General features: G+C 37.0%; 3 protein-coding genes and 1 pseudogene across 4 annotated transcripts; all 4 read right to left on the bottom strand.

Moving 5' to 3' along the window:
* Positions 1 to 1,570: 1,570 nt before the first annotated feature.
* LOC113734463 (membrane-anchored ubiquitin-fold protein 3) lies at positions 1,571 to 4,723 on the bottom strand. 2 transcript variants are annotated; one of them, XM_027261026.2, is made up of 5 exons: positions 4,358 to 4,723; positions 3,493 to 3,710; positions 2,277 to 2,447; positions 1,986 to 2,092; positions 1,571 to 1,799 (listed from the first exon to the last, which is right to left on the bottom strand). In XM_027261026.2, the coding sequence occupies exons 2-4, from the start codon at positions 3,623 to 3,625 to the stop codon at positions 1,995 to 1,997; spliced, it is 402 nt and encodes a 133-aa protein (XP_027116827.1). In that variant the 5' UTR covers positions 3,626 to 3,710; positions 4,358 to 4,723; the 3' UTR covers positions 1,571 to 1,799; positions 1,986 to 1,994. The 2 variants fall into 2 exon arrangements, with proteins under 2 accessions (XP_027116827.1, XP_027116836.1); XM_027261035.2 differs by lacking the exon at positions 1,986 to 2,092 and having other exon boundaries at positions 4,358 to 4,649.
* Positions 4,724 to 6,368: 1,645 nt separating this feature from the next.
* On the bottom strand, positions 6,369 to 6,943 carry LOC113743499 (U-box domain-containing protein 40-like; annotated as a pseudogene).
* A 2,952-nt stretch (positions 6,944 to 9,895) lies between these two features.
* Positions 9,896 to 10,801, bottom strand: LOC113734477 (glutaredoxin-C13-like). The gene has a single exon (XM_027261047.2). The coding sequence runs from the start codon at positions 10,538 to 10,540 to the stop codon at positions 10,235 to 10,237; it is 306 nt and encodes a 101-aa protein (XP_027116848.1). The 5' UTR covers positions 10,541 to 10,801; the 3' UTR covers positions 9,896 to 10,234.
* Positions 10,802 to 12,395: 1,594 nt separating this feature from the next.
* On the bottom strand, positions 12,396 to 13,146 carry LOC113730579 (glutaredoxin-C11). The gene has a single exon (XM_027255384.2). It carries the CDS (start codon positions 12,889 to 12,891, stop codon positions 12,583 to 12,585), a length of 309 nt encoding a protein of 102 aa, XP_027111185.1. The 5' UTR covers positions 12,892 to 13,146; the 3' UTR covers positions 12,396 to 12,582.
* Positions 13,147 to 14,177: the final 1,031 nt, after the last annotated feature.

Genomic DNA, 14,177 nt, shown 5'->3' with positions numbered 1-14,177 from the left:
TATAACCCATTTATTTTAAATTTTTGTAAACTCATTTAAATTCATTTTTGCAAACTAAGTTATCAATTTATACCACTATTTGTACCCATCATTAGTTTTAAATATTTACTTATAATGTTTAATAAACTTAATTACCAATTTTTTTTTCATTTATACTCTATTTCACAAAATTACTTATTATTTAATAATTGAATAATAAGAATATAAAAATTTGAACTAAGTACTATAAAAACTTAATCCAAAAATTTTGAACCCCTAACATTTTTGTCATATATAAATTTAAAATTTCATTTTATAAAGATAAGAAAATAGGCTAAAATTTATCATAAATTGGTAATGCTAAAAAATAAGCAAGTTAACAAACTAAGAGAAAATAAAATAATAAGATAAAACTAACAAATAATAATAATAATAATAATAATAATAATAATAATAATAATGAAACAAAAGTAATTAACATCATGACAAAATGAAAAATTTTTTAAAAAAAAAGGTGGGGGAAAAGAAGAGACTTGGGGGGAGAGAATTCTAAATGGATTCATTGGATTTGATGGGTTACCCAATAATACCCATTTAATAAATTTAAATTTAAGATACCCATACCCATCTATTCATGGGCGGATATGGATAAATTTAGTTAAATGGGTTAATTTGCCACCTCTAATCTTAAGCCAAGTCAATAAGTCATGCGAGTGAAAAATTTCGCACCTCTAGCCTCTAGGGCGTACCTGGCACCTGCATCTGCAAGCAGGGTAGGGCATATAACATATTATAAAGAGTTGGTGTTTGCACAGAATATTATTTAAAATAATTACATAGATTATTATTTGAAATATTATTTAAAATAATTATTATAAGTTAGGTTTGTTTGGCTAAAGTATTATTTGAAATAATTATTATAGCATTTTTTGTGATGTGATATATGCGAAATAAAAAGGTGATAGAAAATATAAAAAAATGAGTTGAAAAATATGCTTATAATGCAAGCAAAATATTATTTGGAATAATTTCACTGTCCAAACACTGTTACTTTTTTTTTATGTGATTTATATATATATATATATATATATATATATATATATATATATATATATATATATATGAAATAAAAAATGATTAAAAATATTTAAAAAGTGAGTTGAGACATATTTTATAATGCAAGCAAAATGATAATTAATCTCAATTAATTATCAATAGTGTGAAATGATAAAAATGTTTTTATACCAGCAGTGTTACTCCTATCATGAATGATAATGAGTCTCAATGTAAATTTAAATTCTAATTATTTTTTTATTTTTACAAATGTAACATGCATATGCTCCTTATTATTGTATACTTAATCTTTTAAAAAATTTAGGACTGTGTTCCCATTTTACGCCGTAGTCCAAGAAAGCATTACATACATATTAGCGACCTATACAGAATAGGAATGGTACTATATTACCTAGTCGTCCATTTCTTACCAGGAGTTGCATATACACACGTATCACCCAACATTTTCCCATCATATACCAGGTGATGCGTAGCGGTCATTTCCCATTCTGAAGAATGAACACAACGACAAAAACACTTGCAAAGCTTAAAAGGGTTGATTTCCAATTCATGTATGCCAATAATAAGTTTTCGTCTGTTGTACTCCTGTTTCTGAAAAGAAATCCTATGGAGATTTTACGTTGCGCTACAGAAGGTAGGAAGGTGAAAATGTACAGGGAATTCCTCTCAGCATTCGGCCTCGAAGCAGACTGTTTGACTTTAAAGGATGGCGCACAAGCATCTTTGTGTCTCACTTGGGTTCTTTTCTGCATAGAGGAGAAACAAAAGCCAGGAAGCAGAATGTTAGATAAAAACCAACAGCTCTCCTAAAAAGCCAAATAGGAAAAAAAAAAAACACCAGAAATAAAAACTTAATAAGACAACCTTGACTTTGACAAACAAGAAAATGCACAACGTATGGCAACGATATAAAGGTGGGACAGTCATATTACAATTATGTATCATTCCTGGTTAATTTCTTCGGTTGCCGTAAAAATTTCATTTTGTAATCTGCAAACATCCCTCCACAGCCCAGGCACGCTAGAACCACACCAGGAAGCTGATAGAAGGAAAAGAATAGGCCAATTTCTTGAAAATTTAGCATCAAACAATCACAAGATAACAGGCTGTTGCTTTAGAACACCATAAACTCATCCAAATGTTAAATTTTTAAAAGAATCATAGACAAAATGAATGCTTGCCACGGATGTGTTGGATTCTGGGGGTTGCATAAGCCAAAATACCTGTCTTCTTTCCACTATTAGGGGGTTGCACCACGACATGCATTGTAATAACTCCACCAGAGACATCACCAATGGGTATTCTTGACTCAGCAAGTGTCCTTCCATCGTCCAAAATCTTTCCAGCATGTATTAGTTTGATATCACCAGCTGACTTGGGTGCGATAGATTTATCTAAAAGTGGTGGATACGAATAGAACATAATTAAGTGCTCTAAAAGAATGCAAAAGAAGATCAATGCGGAGCAAGTTCCAAATGCATAGAAGGAACCAAGGCAAATTGCATGATCGATAGCAAGTATTTACCAAATAAGATCACAAAAACCAATCTAAATAGAAAAGACCGTATAACGAGATGCATGGGTGCATGATTTGACTTTATTATAAGATTTTCACGACAATAAATATGATCTTTCAGCAAATCTAAATCAAGCAACTCTAGCCAATCCGATTGATAAGGAAATAATGTTTCGTAAAATTTAGTGATTTAAAGAGCCTCGGCATTAACAAGTCTGTAATGATGAGATAGGAACTACAGTAATCTCTCCAGGTACCAAATCTCTCAGACTCTCACATGCAGACTGGGAAAAAGAGATCGAATTTGATACTCTGAGATTAGATATAAACTACAAGTCTATATGTCCAACTATCATAATTTCTCATGCCAGTTTCTTCCTTGTTTCATATCCACCCCTTCAATATTTAACAACGAAAATACCAAAACAATAAGAATATATAACAATCACGTGTGGTCAGATGATAATCTTGTACAAGCCTTCATCTGTAAATTAATTACGTTAAGTTAATGACAATCACAGGGCACGACTTCCTCCCGGTTAAGAACTTGAGAGAAGTACAAGCAACTTAACTTTTAGCTCAAGAACAACTTATCTTTTACAATTTGCAGACAAGTTCATAAGAGATCACCCAATTACTACCAAAGAAAGAAAGAAAAAAATAAAAATAAAAAGTAAAATAAACTAGAAAAGGAATATCAGAAGTACATCTTTAGACCACCGGAACCTGAACATGACCATAACTAGCGTTATCAGCACCATCGCAAGTCAAGAATTCAAAGAACACATACAACTTGAGAACAAGATTGAAACTCGAAACATTGAATGAATACTCGATTGATGATAACGATCTACAATATAGGTAATGGCTTCCCAAAAAAAAAAAAAAAACACACACACACACACACAGAGATGGGTAATAACCTTGAGGCCACTGATGAACAAGCCTTTGTTTGAGCACAGAAATAGCTGTTGATGATATATAGGTTCCATGTCCTATATCTGTCCCGTCATAGATTCTGAACTTAAGTTCAACTTGCTCCTCCCCTTCAGCCATTACAACCCTTCACCTCTGCCCAAAGCCCAGTGCAAACAATTCCAATTTTTTTAACCTCCAGGATAAGTTGGCTCTACAAATTTACCTGCCAACACAAACATAAGTGAACCTCAAAGAAAAATCAACAGGCATAATAGCCGAAGAAATTGATGAGAACAGTGGCGAAATACCAGCCAAAAAGCCACACAGAGAAACTAGTCCGACTGGTTTACTGTTATAGAAAATGAGACAGACATTCAAGTTGTTTTTTCACAGATTTGTACTTTGAAAAATGAATCCAATAATCTATCACCAAACAGTAGAGGGCAAAAAATGTTATCCAACAGCTTTCGCAGAAGGTTCTGCAACGGGATGATGCACCCAACAGTACGGAATTAATTAAGTATTGCATACAAAGCCCCTGTTCAACAAATTGCATACAAAACCCTAGCTTTCCGAATTGTGCTAACATATTACTACATCCAACAATACTTAGGCAAATTTTCAAATACAAAAAAGAAATCAGAAAAATACTTTTAATAATAAGAAAAAGGAAAAGAATACCGAAACCTAGAATGTTCATTCCAGTATGCTAAGAATCAGGTATCCAAAACATGTTTAATTGCAATAAAAGTATTAACAAAGTTCTACAGCTTTCTATTTCATTCCATCCGATTTTCGAATCAACATGAGACGCGTATAGGAATAAATAGCGAATTAGAAAACGAATAAACAAATGAAGGCCAGGAGTACCGGATGAAACGAGTCAAGACGCCATCAACTAAAGAGGAATCGGCATCGGTCGGCGACCTGGCGAAAGTCGGAGACTGTGTCGGTGCTTTGGACTCGACATCAGATAAAAGAGGGAAAAAGGAGACATACGGACCAGAAAAGGTCACTGTTATTTCCTTAAATGATACTACTGCCACTACTAATCTTCTTTTGACGCTTAGCTCGTCTTCTTCTCTGCTCAGTGCTCGCTCATTTTTTTTTAGCGGTTCTTTTCTTTTCCTTGCCTTTTTAGTGCGTGTAATTTAATTTGCACCGTCTTTTCTCTCTCTCTCTCTTTTATTTTATTGTTCTTTTCTCTCTTCATTTCTTCCGCCGCCATAGTTGGGTGCACTCGCACTCCGGGATGGTCCATATTTGAATCCGACCGGGCGAAATCCTCGGGCTTTGCAAATTGCAGGCCTGCGAGTGCACGTATCTGGTACGCAAATCATGATGTATACGCTTATGTACGATGATCCTGTAATTAGGGGTGATAAATTGAATATTTGAATAATTAATAGTTTCTAGTAATTTGATTTATGGATTTAGGTTAATCCAATCCACTTAAATCAAATTACTAACTAGCCATTTAGTTTAGTTGGGGAGGATTGAACATCCACTATGGGCTTAGAAAGGATTGATTCCTCTGCATGACATTTGGTTCGATACTGCAACAATAATAATGAATCTATGAGTTTGGAAGACTCAAAATTCTTCGATACTCGGAATTTGGTACAATCAAATCCATTGAAGAATTTGGAACAAAAAAATTAGTATTAAATGTTTCGGGAAAGTTAGTTATTGGAGTAGTGCATCTTAGAAATTAGAATTTAATGTTAATAATTAATGATGATTGTAAAATTGGAATCAGCTTTGACAACTACTATAATTGGGTCACCCAGTTGGCTGGGTGTGATTGGTCATTGACGAACTTATAGGATTTCCGTTGGGGTCGGTCAATGGCCACCGTACAACTTGCCACGCATGAAACAAAATGTCTCACTCTTTAGTTCCAAAGAGCTTCATTGTTGGCACTATTTTCTTTTTCTTTTTCTTTTTTTTTTGGGATAAAAGTACTTTATAATTCATTCTCATCAATTTGCATTAATGGCAGAAGATACGTCAAATTGAATATTAAGGACAAATCTAAACAGTAAAAAATAACACTATGAGACTCCAAAACGTCTTCTGATCATCTGCAGTCCTATTATGTGCAATTATGCATGTCGCCAAATTTGATGTGAAACAAATTTGGCCCAAAGAAAAAGCTAAATCTGATATAACAGATTTGAGAATTTCTAGATCTAACAAAACAAGTATGAGAAATCTCAGATCTAATAAGTAAAATCCCAAAAATAAGAAAGAAAATCTCCCAATAAAATTCTAAGAGAGAGAGGGAGCAAAACTCTCGCCATTAGAAAATTCTAGAAGAGAGAATTCTCCCACTAGAAAAGACTGGAGAGACTATTATTTGAATAAAATAGGAAGAAAGAAGGGAAATTTGTCAAATTGGTCCATAACATTTACCAAAAATATTTTTTTAGTCCCTAACATATAAAATCAGTCAAAATTGTCCTTCACATTTAAATTGTGATTCAATTTGGTCCTAATGCTCGTTTTTGCTCCTTTCTCCGGCTAAAAATAGCACGCCCTTCTCACATGGTTATATTTTCAAGGGCAAAATTGGAAAACACAAATCCCAGATCCACTGGGGACGATCCCTGACCTCACTATCTTTATCTTGCTTCGACCCTCTAAGGACAAGTTTACCACAACGGTGACTGAGTTCACCTGAACAGAAGCATATTTGGAGGTGATCAAAGGCCGGAGAGCCGAGAGTAGACACGCAGTGTAGAGATTCACCCGGGATTCCTCCTGGGTCCGGGTTAGTTTCGGGAGGGAAAGCAGAGCCTCCTCTTGCTCGAACACTTGAGAGTTTCGGAGCTTGGTCATGGACTTGTCTTCTTCGAGGGAGCTAGAGTGACACAAGGACTCAATATCTGAGGAGGACGAAGAAGAGCAGCAACAATAAGGGCAGGTGGTTAAACGGTAGAGGAGTGGTGGGCCTGTTGATGACAGTGGCGACCGTTATGGATTCATTGGAGCTGGCGGAAACTTGACTAGGCATCCGAGTCAGCTCGGTTTCTTGGGAAGAGAACTTTGATAATTGATGATTAGGCTTCTGTTGGGAACGGGAAGCGAGCAATAAGGTACAAATGAGGTTATGAGCGGAGCAGAAATCGAAGGGTTTGGGAGGAGGGATAAAGAGAATAAAATGGCACCAGTTGAGAACAGCGGACATGAGGGCGAGGTTAGGGATGAGGGTGGAGAAATCGAGAACAGAGCTGTCGGGGAGGGTGGGCCTGAAGTTGAGGGACTTGCAGGCATCGATGCAGTTACGCTCGAAGGAGTGGCCGGAGGAGACAATAACGGGGTCAACCATGAGGGAGCCGGGATGGGGCAGACGAATTCCGGAAGAGGTTGGATTTTTTGCTTTGGGGATTTCTCAAAATGGATTTTCCACTTGGGTAGCTGCTTCTGCTTGGCGCCACTGCCCATCTCCCTTTTCCATTGCTATTTTGATCCTGAAAAGGTTTTCATATGTGAGGGATATTACGGATTGATTGGGAGATTTCAAATCGGGTAGGTATTGCCGATGATGATAATGATGATAGCAGTAATCTTATTAACTTTGAAAGAGGAATTGTATTGCTGATTACAATTGGGGATATGATGATGATAAGATTCTGCTGCTAGCTGATGAATCTCTCTCTCTCTCTCTCTTTGTCTCTCTCGGTGCACAAATTACTACACAATGTAACAGACTAGCCAATTGAGTAAAGCTTTTGTTTTCTACTTTTGCCCTTGAAAATATGACCACGTGAGAGTGCGTGCTATTTTTAACCGGAGAAATGAGCAAAAACGAGCATTAGGACCAAATTGGATCACAATTTAAATGTGAAGGACAATTTTGGCTATTTTTATATGTTAGGGACTAAAAAAGTGTTTTTGGTACATGTTAGTAGGGCTGCAAACGAATCGAGTCGCTCACGAGCGGCTCGAGTCAAGCTCGAGTCGAGCTCGAGTTCAGAATATTAAGCTCGTTAGCTCGCGAGTTAGCTCGCGAGCTTGATTATATATATATATATATATATATATATATATTTTATTTTTATTTAATAATAAAATTACGTATATTATATATATTTTTTATTTTATTTTCATAGTGAAATTACGTATATATCCTTAATATTTTATTATTTATTCAGAAAAAATATTATTTTATTTATTTTTTTTAAAAATAAAATAATTTTTTTTTATTTTTTTCGAGCTCGAGCTCGGCTCGACTTGATTCAAGTCGAGCTCGAGCTCGAAAATTGCCAGCTCGTCGAGCTCGAGTTTGGTAAAATTTAGTCGAGACTCGGCTCGATTAGCTCAAAACTCGACTCGGCTCGACTCGACTCGTTTGCAGCCCTACATGCTAGGGACCAATTTGGCAAATTTATCAAGAAAGAAATTAAAAGATCATTAATTAGAAGTAAAGAGAGGCAACGATTTTCGCTTTTTTCCTGGTCATCTTGTTTCAAAAATAAAAAATGATTCTAATTACTTATACCGAAGCCCAAAAGCAACCGGTTGTGCGCATTCAAGAAAGTTGCCGAGTTTTCATCCGCCAGAGATTCTCGGTGCGGAATGCATATGGATCGTTCCTCTCTGCCGTCCATATCCAAGAATCTTGAATCGGGACGTCTAGAAGGCTGTTGCTCGCTTTTATCTAATGCAAGAATCTGCTCGTTCGGCTTCTTCCCTTCTGATGGTTTTACGGCTTGCTCAATAGCTACTTGTCAAGTTGGAGGCATCTTGGAAACAGTTTGACAGCCCACATGACAAAGGCCTATTCCACTCTTGATCTTTTTGTATCATAATTCAAGAGTGTTACACTCTTTTAAGTTAGTGCAAGTCTTGCACTATTTGCTATAATAGGAGTATATTTTTTTCACCAAATTAGTTTAACTTGTACACCATTTTGGTGTAAATAGTGTAAAAGTTACACCAACCTAGTGGAAAGATACATCAAATAGTAAGCAAATTACATCAAATATTGATTTACACTAACTCAGTTGAAAGATACATCAAATAGTGCAAAACTTGCACACAAAAAAAAAAGGGTGCGACATGTGAGTGTTCGTTACACATGAATGTTAGTTAATTTGGGAGTTTTTGGTGGGATCTTACACTCCTACTGTCCGATCCTGTAAAATTAAAATTAAAATCGGGTTTCGATTTTGCAAACTTGGCCACATGTGAGTGTTTGTTACACTCTGTAACAAATGAATGTGGCGGCACCAATTATTTTGTGTTTTCCTTTCTTTGATGAAAAGGACCCAAGATTGTTGCGACTTTCTGCTCAATCTTCCTTTCTTTCTTTCTTTCTTTCTTTCTTTTTTTTTTTTTGGCGGTTCCTAATACATAATCATCTGATGTTAGAGAAGCAAATAACAAACGTTGGCTTCAATGAACTTTTACTTAACAGAAACACAATACAATTCATTCATAATCAGAAAAAAAAAGTGAGGCTACTTAAAGGGTCTTCTCATACCGGCACCAGCGGCATATGATTAGCATCGAGAATCCACAGCCATTATGAGCCTAGCGACTTATTTCATTTGTGATGATGCATTTGTAGTTTGATGAAGCAACACCCCAACGATCTGTTCTTCAAATTTTCTAAACTAATATAATTAGGAATTGAAAACAAACATAATACACAAGAATAAAGTTAGCAAGCTATCATTGTCTACCGGAAAGTGGAAGAATCAATTGCAGCTGATGATATACACTAGAAAAGTGGATGATTTTGCTTTGGAACTTTATCAAATTGAGCAATGCCGCAGGAATATTGACAGCAGAAAGCATCAGCATTTAACTTCTGTCCCTGTGAATTTTCTCTTACATTGGGTCCCCTCCCTTTATCACCAGCAGTTGACATATTCCAAGCATTCCGCCAAAAGAATCCATTTAATTGATTAATTAACTTGTTCATCTTTGTCCGCTTATGCTACGTGCATTTGTACGAATGCACGTAACCGCCAGTAGTTTAAGGTCTAATGATGCCAGATTCTGTTGATTCAAAGCTTTGCATAATTATTCAGACGATCGATGTTTAATTCTCCGCTCGCCGGAGATCAGAAAGGGGAGCTGGCGGGAGGCAAATGTAAATGTTGCGGTAATGCATGTTAGTATAATGCTCGTCCGCCAATCTTCGTGCATGCAACTACTATCCTGTCGGATGCATAATCAAGAAGCGCCACAACTCGGAACTGGTGATGCATCATCTTTTTGGTAAATTCATTAGCGCATATTGATGCAAACTAATGACGTGAATGCATCATCAATCCGGTTATGCTTATGTATACTAGTGCTTGCAATATTAATATTCTTGGATTCTGTAATTAAATGATTGCTAAAACTAGAGCAAATAAATAAATTAATCATATTATAACTTTATTACGCGGTTAGTAGTTAAAATAACACTAAATTCATCATTAAGGAAAGCAAATAGAATACATGATTCTTTGACTAGGCGAACAGGCCAGATGATTATATATGTATATAATTTGCATATAGCTAAGCTACGTGGTCATACATGCTAATGGAAACTAGCTACTAAATCTTCAACACATAATTAATAGCTAGACGATTGCTTATGGATTTAGAGAGAATAGTAACTGGCAGTTCCATGTAGACTGTAGAGAGCTCACTACACTGGAGAGACGAAGCTTATTCTTCTTCTTAATCTAGTAGTACTGCAAACAAACGCCTGCAAACGCAAATTAAGTTTATAGCAGCAGACTTCTTTTAAGTCGATGGCTGGTATGGCCTGAGAAGTGGAAGGAGGGAGCCGCTCAGGTGGAGAGACATGACTTCATTGGTGGATCCAACCAGCTTCCCGCCAATGAAAACTGCCGGGATTGGCGCATTACACCCCATCCTCATCAGAGCTTTCTCAATCTCCTTTCCATCTGGATCATGATCGATTTCATGAATATAAGGAGTAACCCCCAGCTCGTGGAACAGAATATTGACTGCGTAGCACAAGCAGCATGTGCTTTTGCTGAAAATCACCAGTCCATTCTCGGACGCCAGCCTCAGTACCTTGTCCATTTGATGATTAATTAGTACCCTTCTGATTAGCTAAGATGTATACAGTATCGGACTGTGAGACAGGACTGAAGATTATTGCTGGTGTCTTCGATCTTCTAGATTTGGATGTATTCGCAAACCATCAGATCCCGAATCCAAGTTGAATTCTGATCTGATGGCGGGTCTTGCTATCAAAGGCAGTAGGTAAGTAAAAGGGAGAAGTTCTAATATTATAGTAGCGGTGATTTCAAAGCTGAGAGGTTGCTTGAAGTTAAGTTCTCTCGTGCTACTCTATTTATAAATAAAGCAGCTGAAAGTGGACTACCCTCTCCGGTATAAACGTGAAAGAAAGCAAATTCAAAAGATGGTGGTCTTTACCAAGATGCCCGAAAACTACTAAAGTTACTTTCAGCCTGGATACTATATTGTTCCACGCACACCAAACAAGTTGGTTCATACACATATGATATATCCTGTCACCTTTGAACAGATCCATATACGGCTGGAGAGTAGAGAGCTTTTATCATTTGATTTTCAAAGGATCTATTTGATGATATTTCTTGGCTAAATTGTTGGTCAAGAATCAATTTCCCTAACAAACACTGTATTAACACCGTGTACAGTCCAGTGCCTTATGCATGTCAGCAATATATGTACATACATACATATATATATATATATATATATAGAATATAAATCGAAGATGAATGTTATCTAAAATATTACAGCAAAAGCAGAAAATTCTTGATCCTGGGTTGTCTATCTCAATCAGATTCTCCTCCCAATCTTCCTCTCAATTTATTCTCCGGTAGCTAGAAAGATCACAATGCGATTGCTTTCGGTGGCTCTGATTCTTTGTGCTGCACCCACTAATAATTCGCATATCACCTTTGCACCAGCCAATGTATTACTCAGGCATGAATTTGTAACTAATTTTTATATACTCTTATTGCATTTCGAACAGGGAGTGTTAGACATAAATATAGATGAGAACGTTCACAAAATTGAAGTAGAATGAAAACGCCGTTCCGCTTCCTTTCGATGATGATTTAAAATGAGGTATATGCGCATTTATTCTGTTTGCTTTATTAAATATAGACATCTATGGATAGATTTAACTGTCTATCAGGGGAGGGGGAAAAAAATAAGAAAAAAAAGGAGAAAAAAGCCTCTTTGTATCCGTTGGATTACAATACTCAAGCCAGAATATTGGACGTAATTTTCCGCATGGAATCCTTGCTGGCTCAGAGAGCTTATTCGATGTAAATATCCTCACAGGCCCCGAGGTTCATAAGTTATTGGACTTGAAAATTGGACCGAGTCTCAAGTCACGATAGGACTCGAACTAGGACGTTTTTCCATTGCGAAATGAAGCTGCAAATTATCTGCTTTCTTTGGACATGTTTGAATATTTTCTTTGGCCATGGATTGGCGAGCCAATAGATGAAGGATTGTTGATAAGCTAGTGCTTAGAGACGACTGACCTAGTTATAGCACGATTCCAAGTAAAATATTGCCGAGAAAGGACTAAAACTACTTAAAAGTGGCTTGCACGCCTATATAGTTGGTAAATTTTCTGCCCAATAGAATTGGCTCGCTACCTCTTATGATAACTGGTTTCCTTCTTGACTAGCACCTCTGAGTAAACGAGAGGGTTTCACGCTGCGGCCGGGGGAGGGGTTGTAGGTTTGGTATTATGTTACACTTTTCTGTTCATCATTTCATTTTTAAGCCATAATACTTGAATGTTTGAATTTTCTTGGAGTAAATATGTTGCTCCGTGGCTGTTAAATTCATGTACGTGAACAGCAGAAAGCGAATAGAGGAAGGCATTCCTGAAAAGCTTAACTTTGAACCAGGAATACACAACTTGCAGTAGTTATAAGGAAAGCCCACAAGACAATATATATATATTTTTATATATATTATTATCTAAGAGCCAATTCTTTAAAAGTTTGGCAACCTTGACAGAAGAAAAACTAGAATGCTGAGTACCTTAAACAGCTTTTAGTCACGGTACTAGTTGTTTCTCAAGAAACAGAAAACATGGATATCGTTTACTGTTAGAACCAAATCGCCCTGGCATTAATGAGCATTTGTTTTAGAGATCCATCGACGTGAAGGGATATAACATCCTTAGCCGATCCTACAAATTCACCTCCAATAAAAACAGCAGGAACAGCCGGGTTGCATCCTAAGCTCCGCAAGGCCCTCTCCATTTCCCTTCCGCTTGCATCGTGATCAAGTTCGTGAACAGCGGGACTTGCACCAAGTTCATAGAAGAGCGCCTTGATGCTGTGACACATGCAACACGAGCTCTTGGTAAAGATCACTGCTGCCTTTTTGGAAGCCAAATCTCTTATCGTATCCATTCCAACAAGAGCAGTAAAAAATGCGGAAAGCCCGTGGCCAATTAATGCTGTAGTAATGCAACTACAAGTTCAATCTTCACTTAAATTCAGAGGGCTTGTAAGGTTTAATTTCTGGGAGCTATCTAGCTGGAAGAGCTAAACTAAGCTATCAAATACTATTTGGGGAGCGAGTAAAAGTAACTGAGTCTTACAATTAGACAGACTAGACTGTGCTGTGTGGAATGCGAGGCTGAGGCTTGCCCCTGAGGAGTCGAAGCTCTCATCATCCTTTATTTATAGTGGCAGTTGACAGTTAAAGATTGGGTTGTCTATCCAGACTCCAGAGGGGCCGGGAGAGAAAACATAAAAAAAAAAAAAAAACTGATAGAAAAATGAAAAGGTGGAAGTTCCTTGAGATATTTGCTTGGATAAGGAAAATGTCCCTTCCCCTCCCCTCCCTCCCTCCCTCCCTCCCTCCCTCCCTCTGATGATTTGCTTGATACTGACCCTTTGTGCTCATACACGCAAGTGGACACATTATCGTTTTGTAGTGGTACCGCTACTAGCTCAAATATAATTAACACTACTGCTGCTAAGGTATGACCTAACCCCTATCCCAAATTCTCAAGTGTCCGTCCGTCCGTACGACATATGTCTTTGTAATCTCGCCGACTTCTTTCTGCTGAATCACTTCATTGCTTAGTTAGCTACTATCATCAGTTATCCAGTAAGGGGTAGGATATATTCTGTCATTACATTATTTTAAAGCAAAGATCGTCAGTTGATTGAGAGATCTAATCCAAGGCAGAAAAAGATCCGCATGTATACGTTGGAATAAAAAATCTGAGAAAATGTTCTGAAATGGCAACGTTTTCTTGAAATCCATGATTCTGTAGCCTTATATTCCTTATAGGGAACAGGGGAGGAGACCACCCTTTTCTTTTTGCAACACATAGTTATCGTTTTGCAATGTCAACTCTCTGGGAAATTAAATCTCAGGATTGACATATTCTAACTGGGGGAGATTTAATCAGCGAAGAATCACCATCTGATTTTTCGGAAGAACGTCTAGATAGCAAGACACAGGGCTCCGTGCTATCGCCTTTGCACCTTCCCTGGTCTTGTTTCTGTACGCAGGTTCGTCGCTGAGGTGTAAAGAGATAAGAGTCTATCCAATTCATTCCACTTTTCTTGGCATTGGTCCCTACTCAAATTCATGGCATAAAATTCATGAAAAAGCACAGAATAAGAGAATCAGGAAATGAATTGACCATCTAAACATGTACTGAGTGCAAGAAGAAAATATA

The sequence above is a fragment of the Coffea arabica genome, chromosome 1e (assembly GCF_036785885.1).
Source record: "Coffea arabica cultivar ET-39 chromosome 1e, Coffea Arabica ET-39 HiFi, whole genome shotgun sequence".
NCBI classification, from domain to species: Eukaryota; Viridiplantae; Streptophyta; class Magnoliopsida; order Gentianales; family Rubiaceae; genus Coffea; species Coffea arabica.
This window is presented reverse-complemented; position numbering and strand designations above follow the sequence as displayed.

What these genes read in the sequence shown, in the direction of transcription:
- LOC113734463 (XM_027261026.2), bottom strand. Translation starts at nt 3,625, where the DNA reads ATGGCTGAAGGGGAGGAGCAAGTTGAACTTAAGTTCAGAATCTATGAC. An exon ending in TGTTCATCAGTGGCCTCAAG is followed by an intron (nt 2,448 to 3,492) that starts GTTATTACCCAT and finishes CACCACTTTTAG; the next exon opens with ATAAATCTATCGCACCCAAG. An exon ending in TAATAGTGGAAAGAAGACAG is followed by an intron (nt 2,093 to 2,276) that starts GTATTTTGGCTT and finishes TCCTTCTATCAG; the next exon opens with CTTCCTGGTGTGGTTCTAGC.
- LOC113734477 (XM_027261047.2), bottom strand. Translation starts at nt 10,540, where the DNA reads ATGGACAAGGTACTGAGGCTGGCGTCCGAGAATGGACTGGTGATTTTC.
- LOC113730579 (XM_027255384.2), bottom strand. Translation starts at nt 12,891, where the DNA reads ATGGATACGATAAGAGATTTGGCTTCCAAAAAGGCAGCAGTGATCTTT.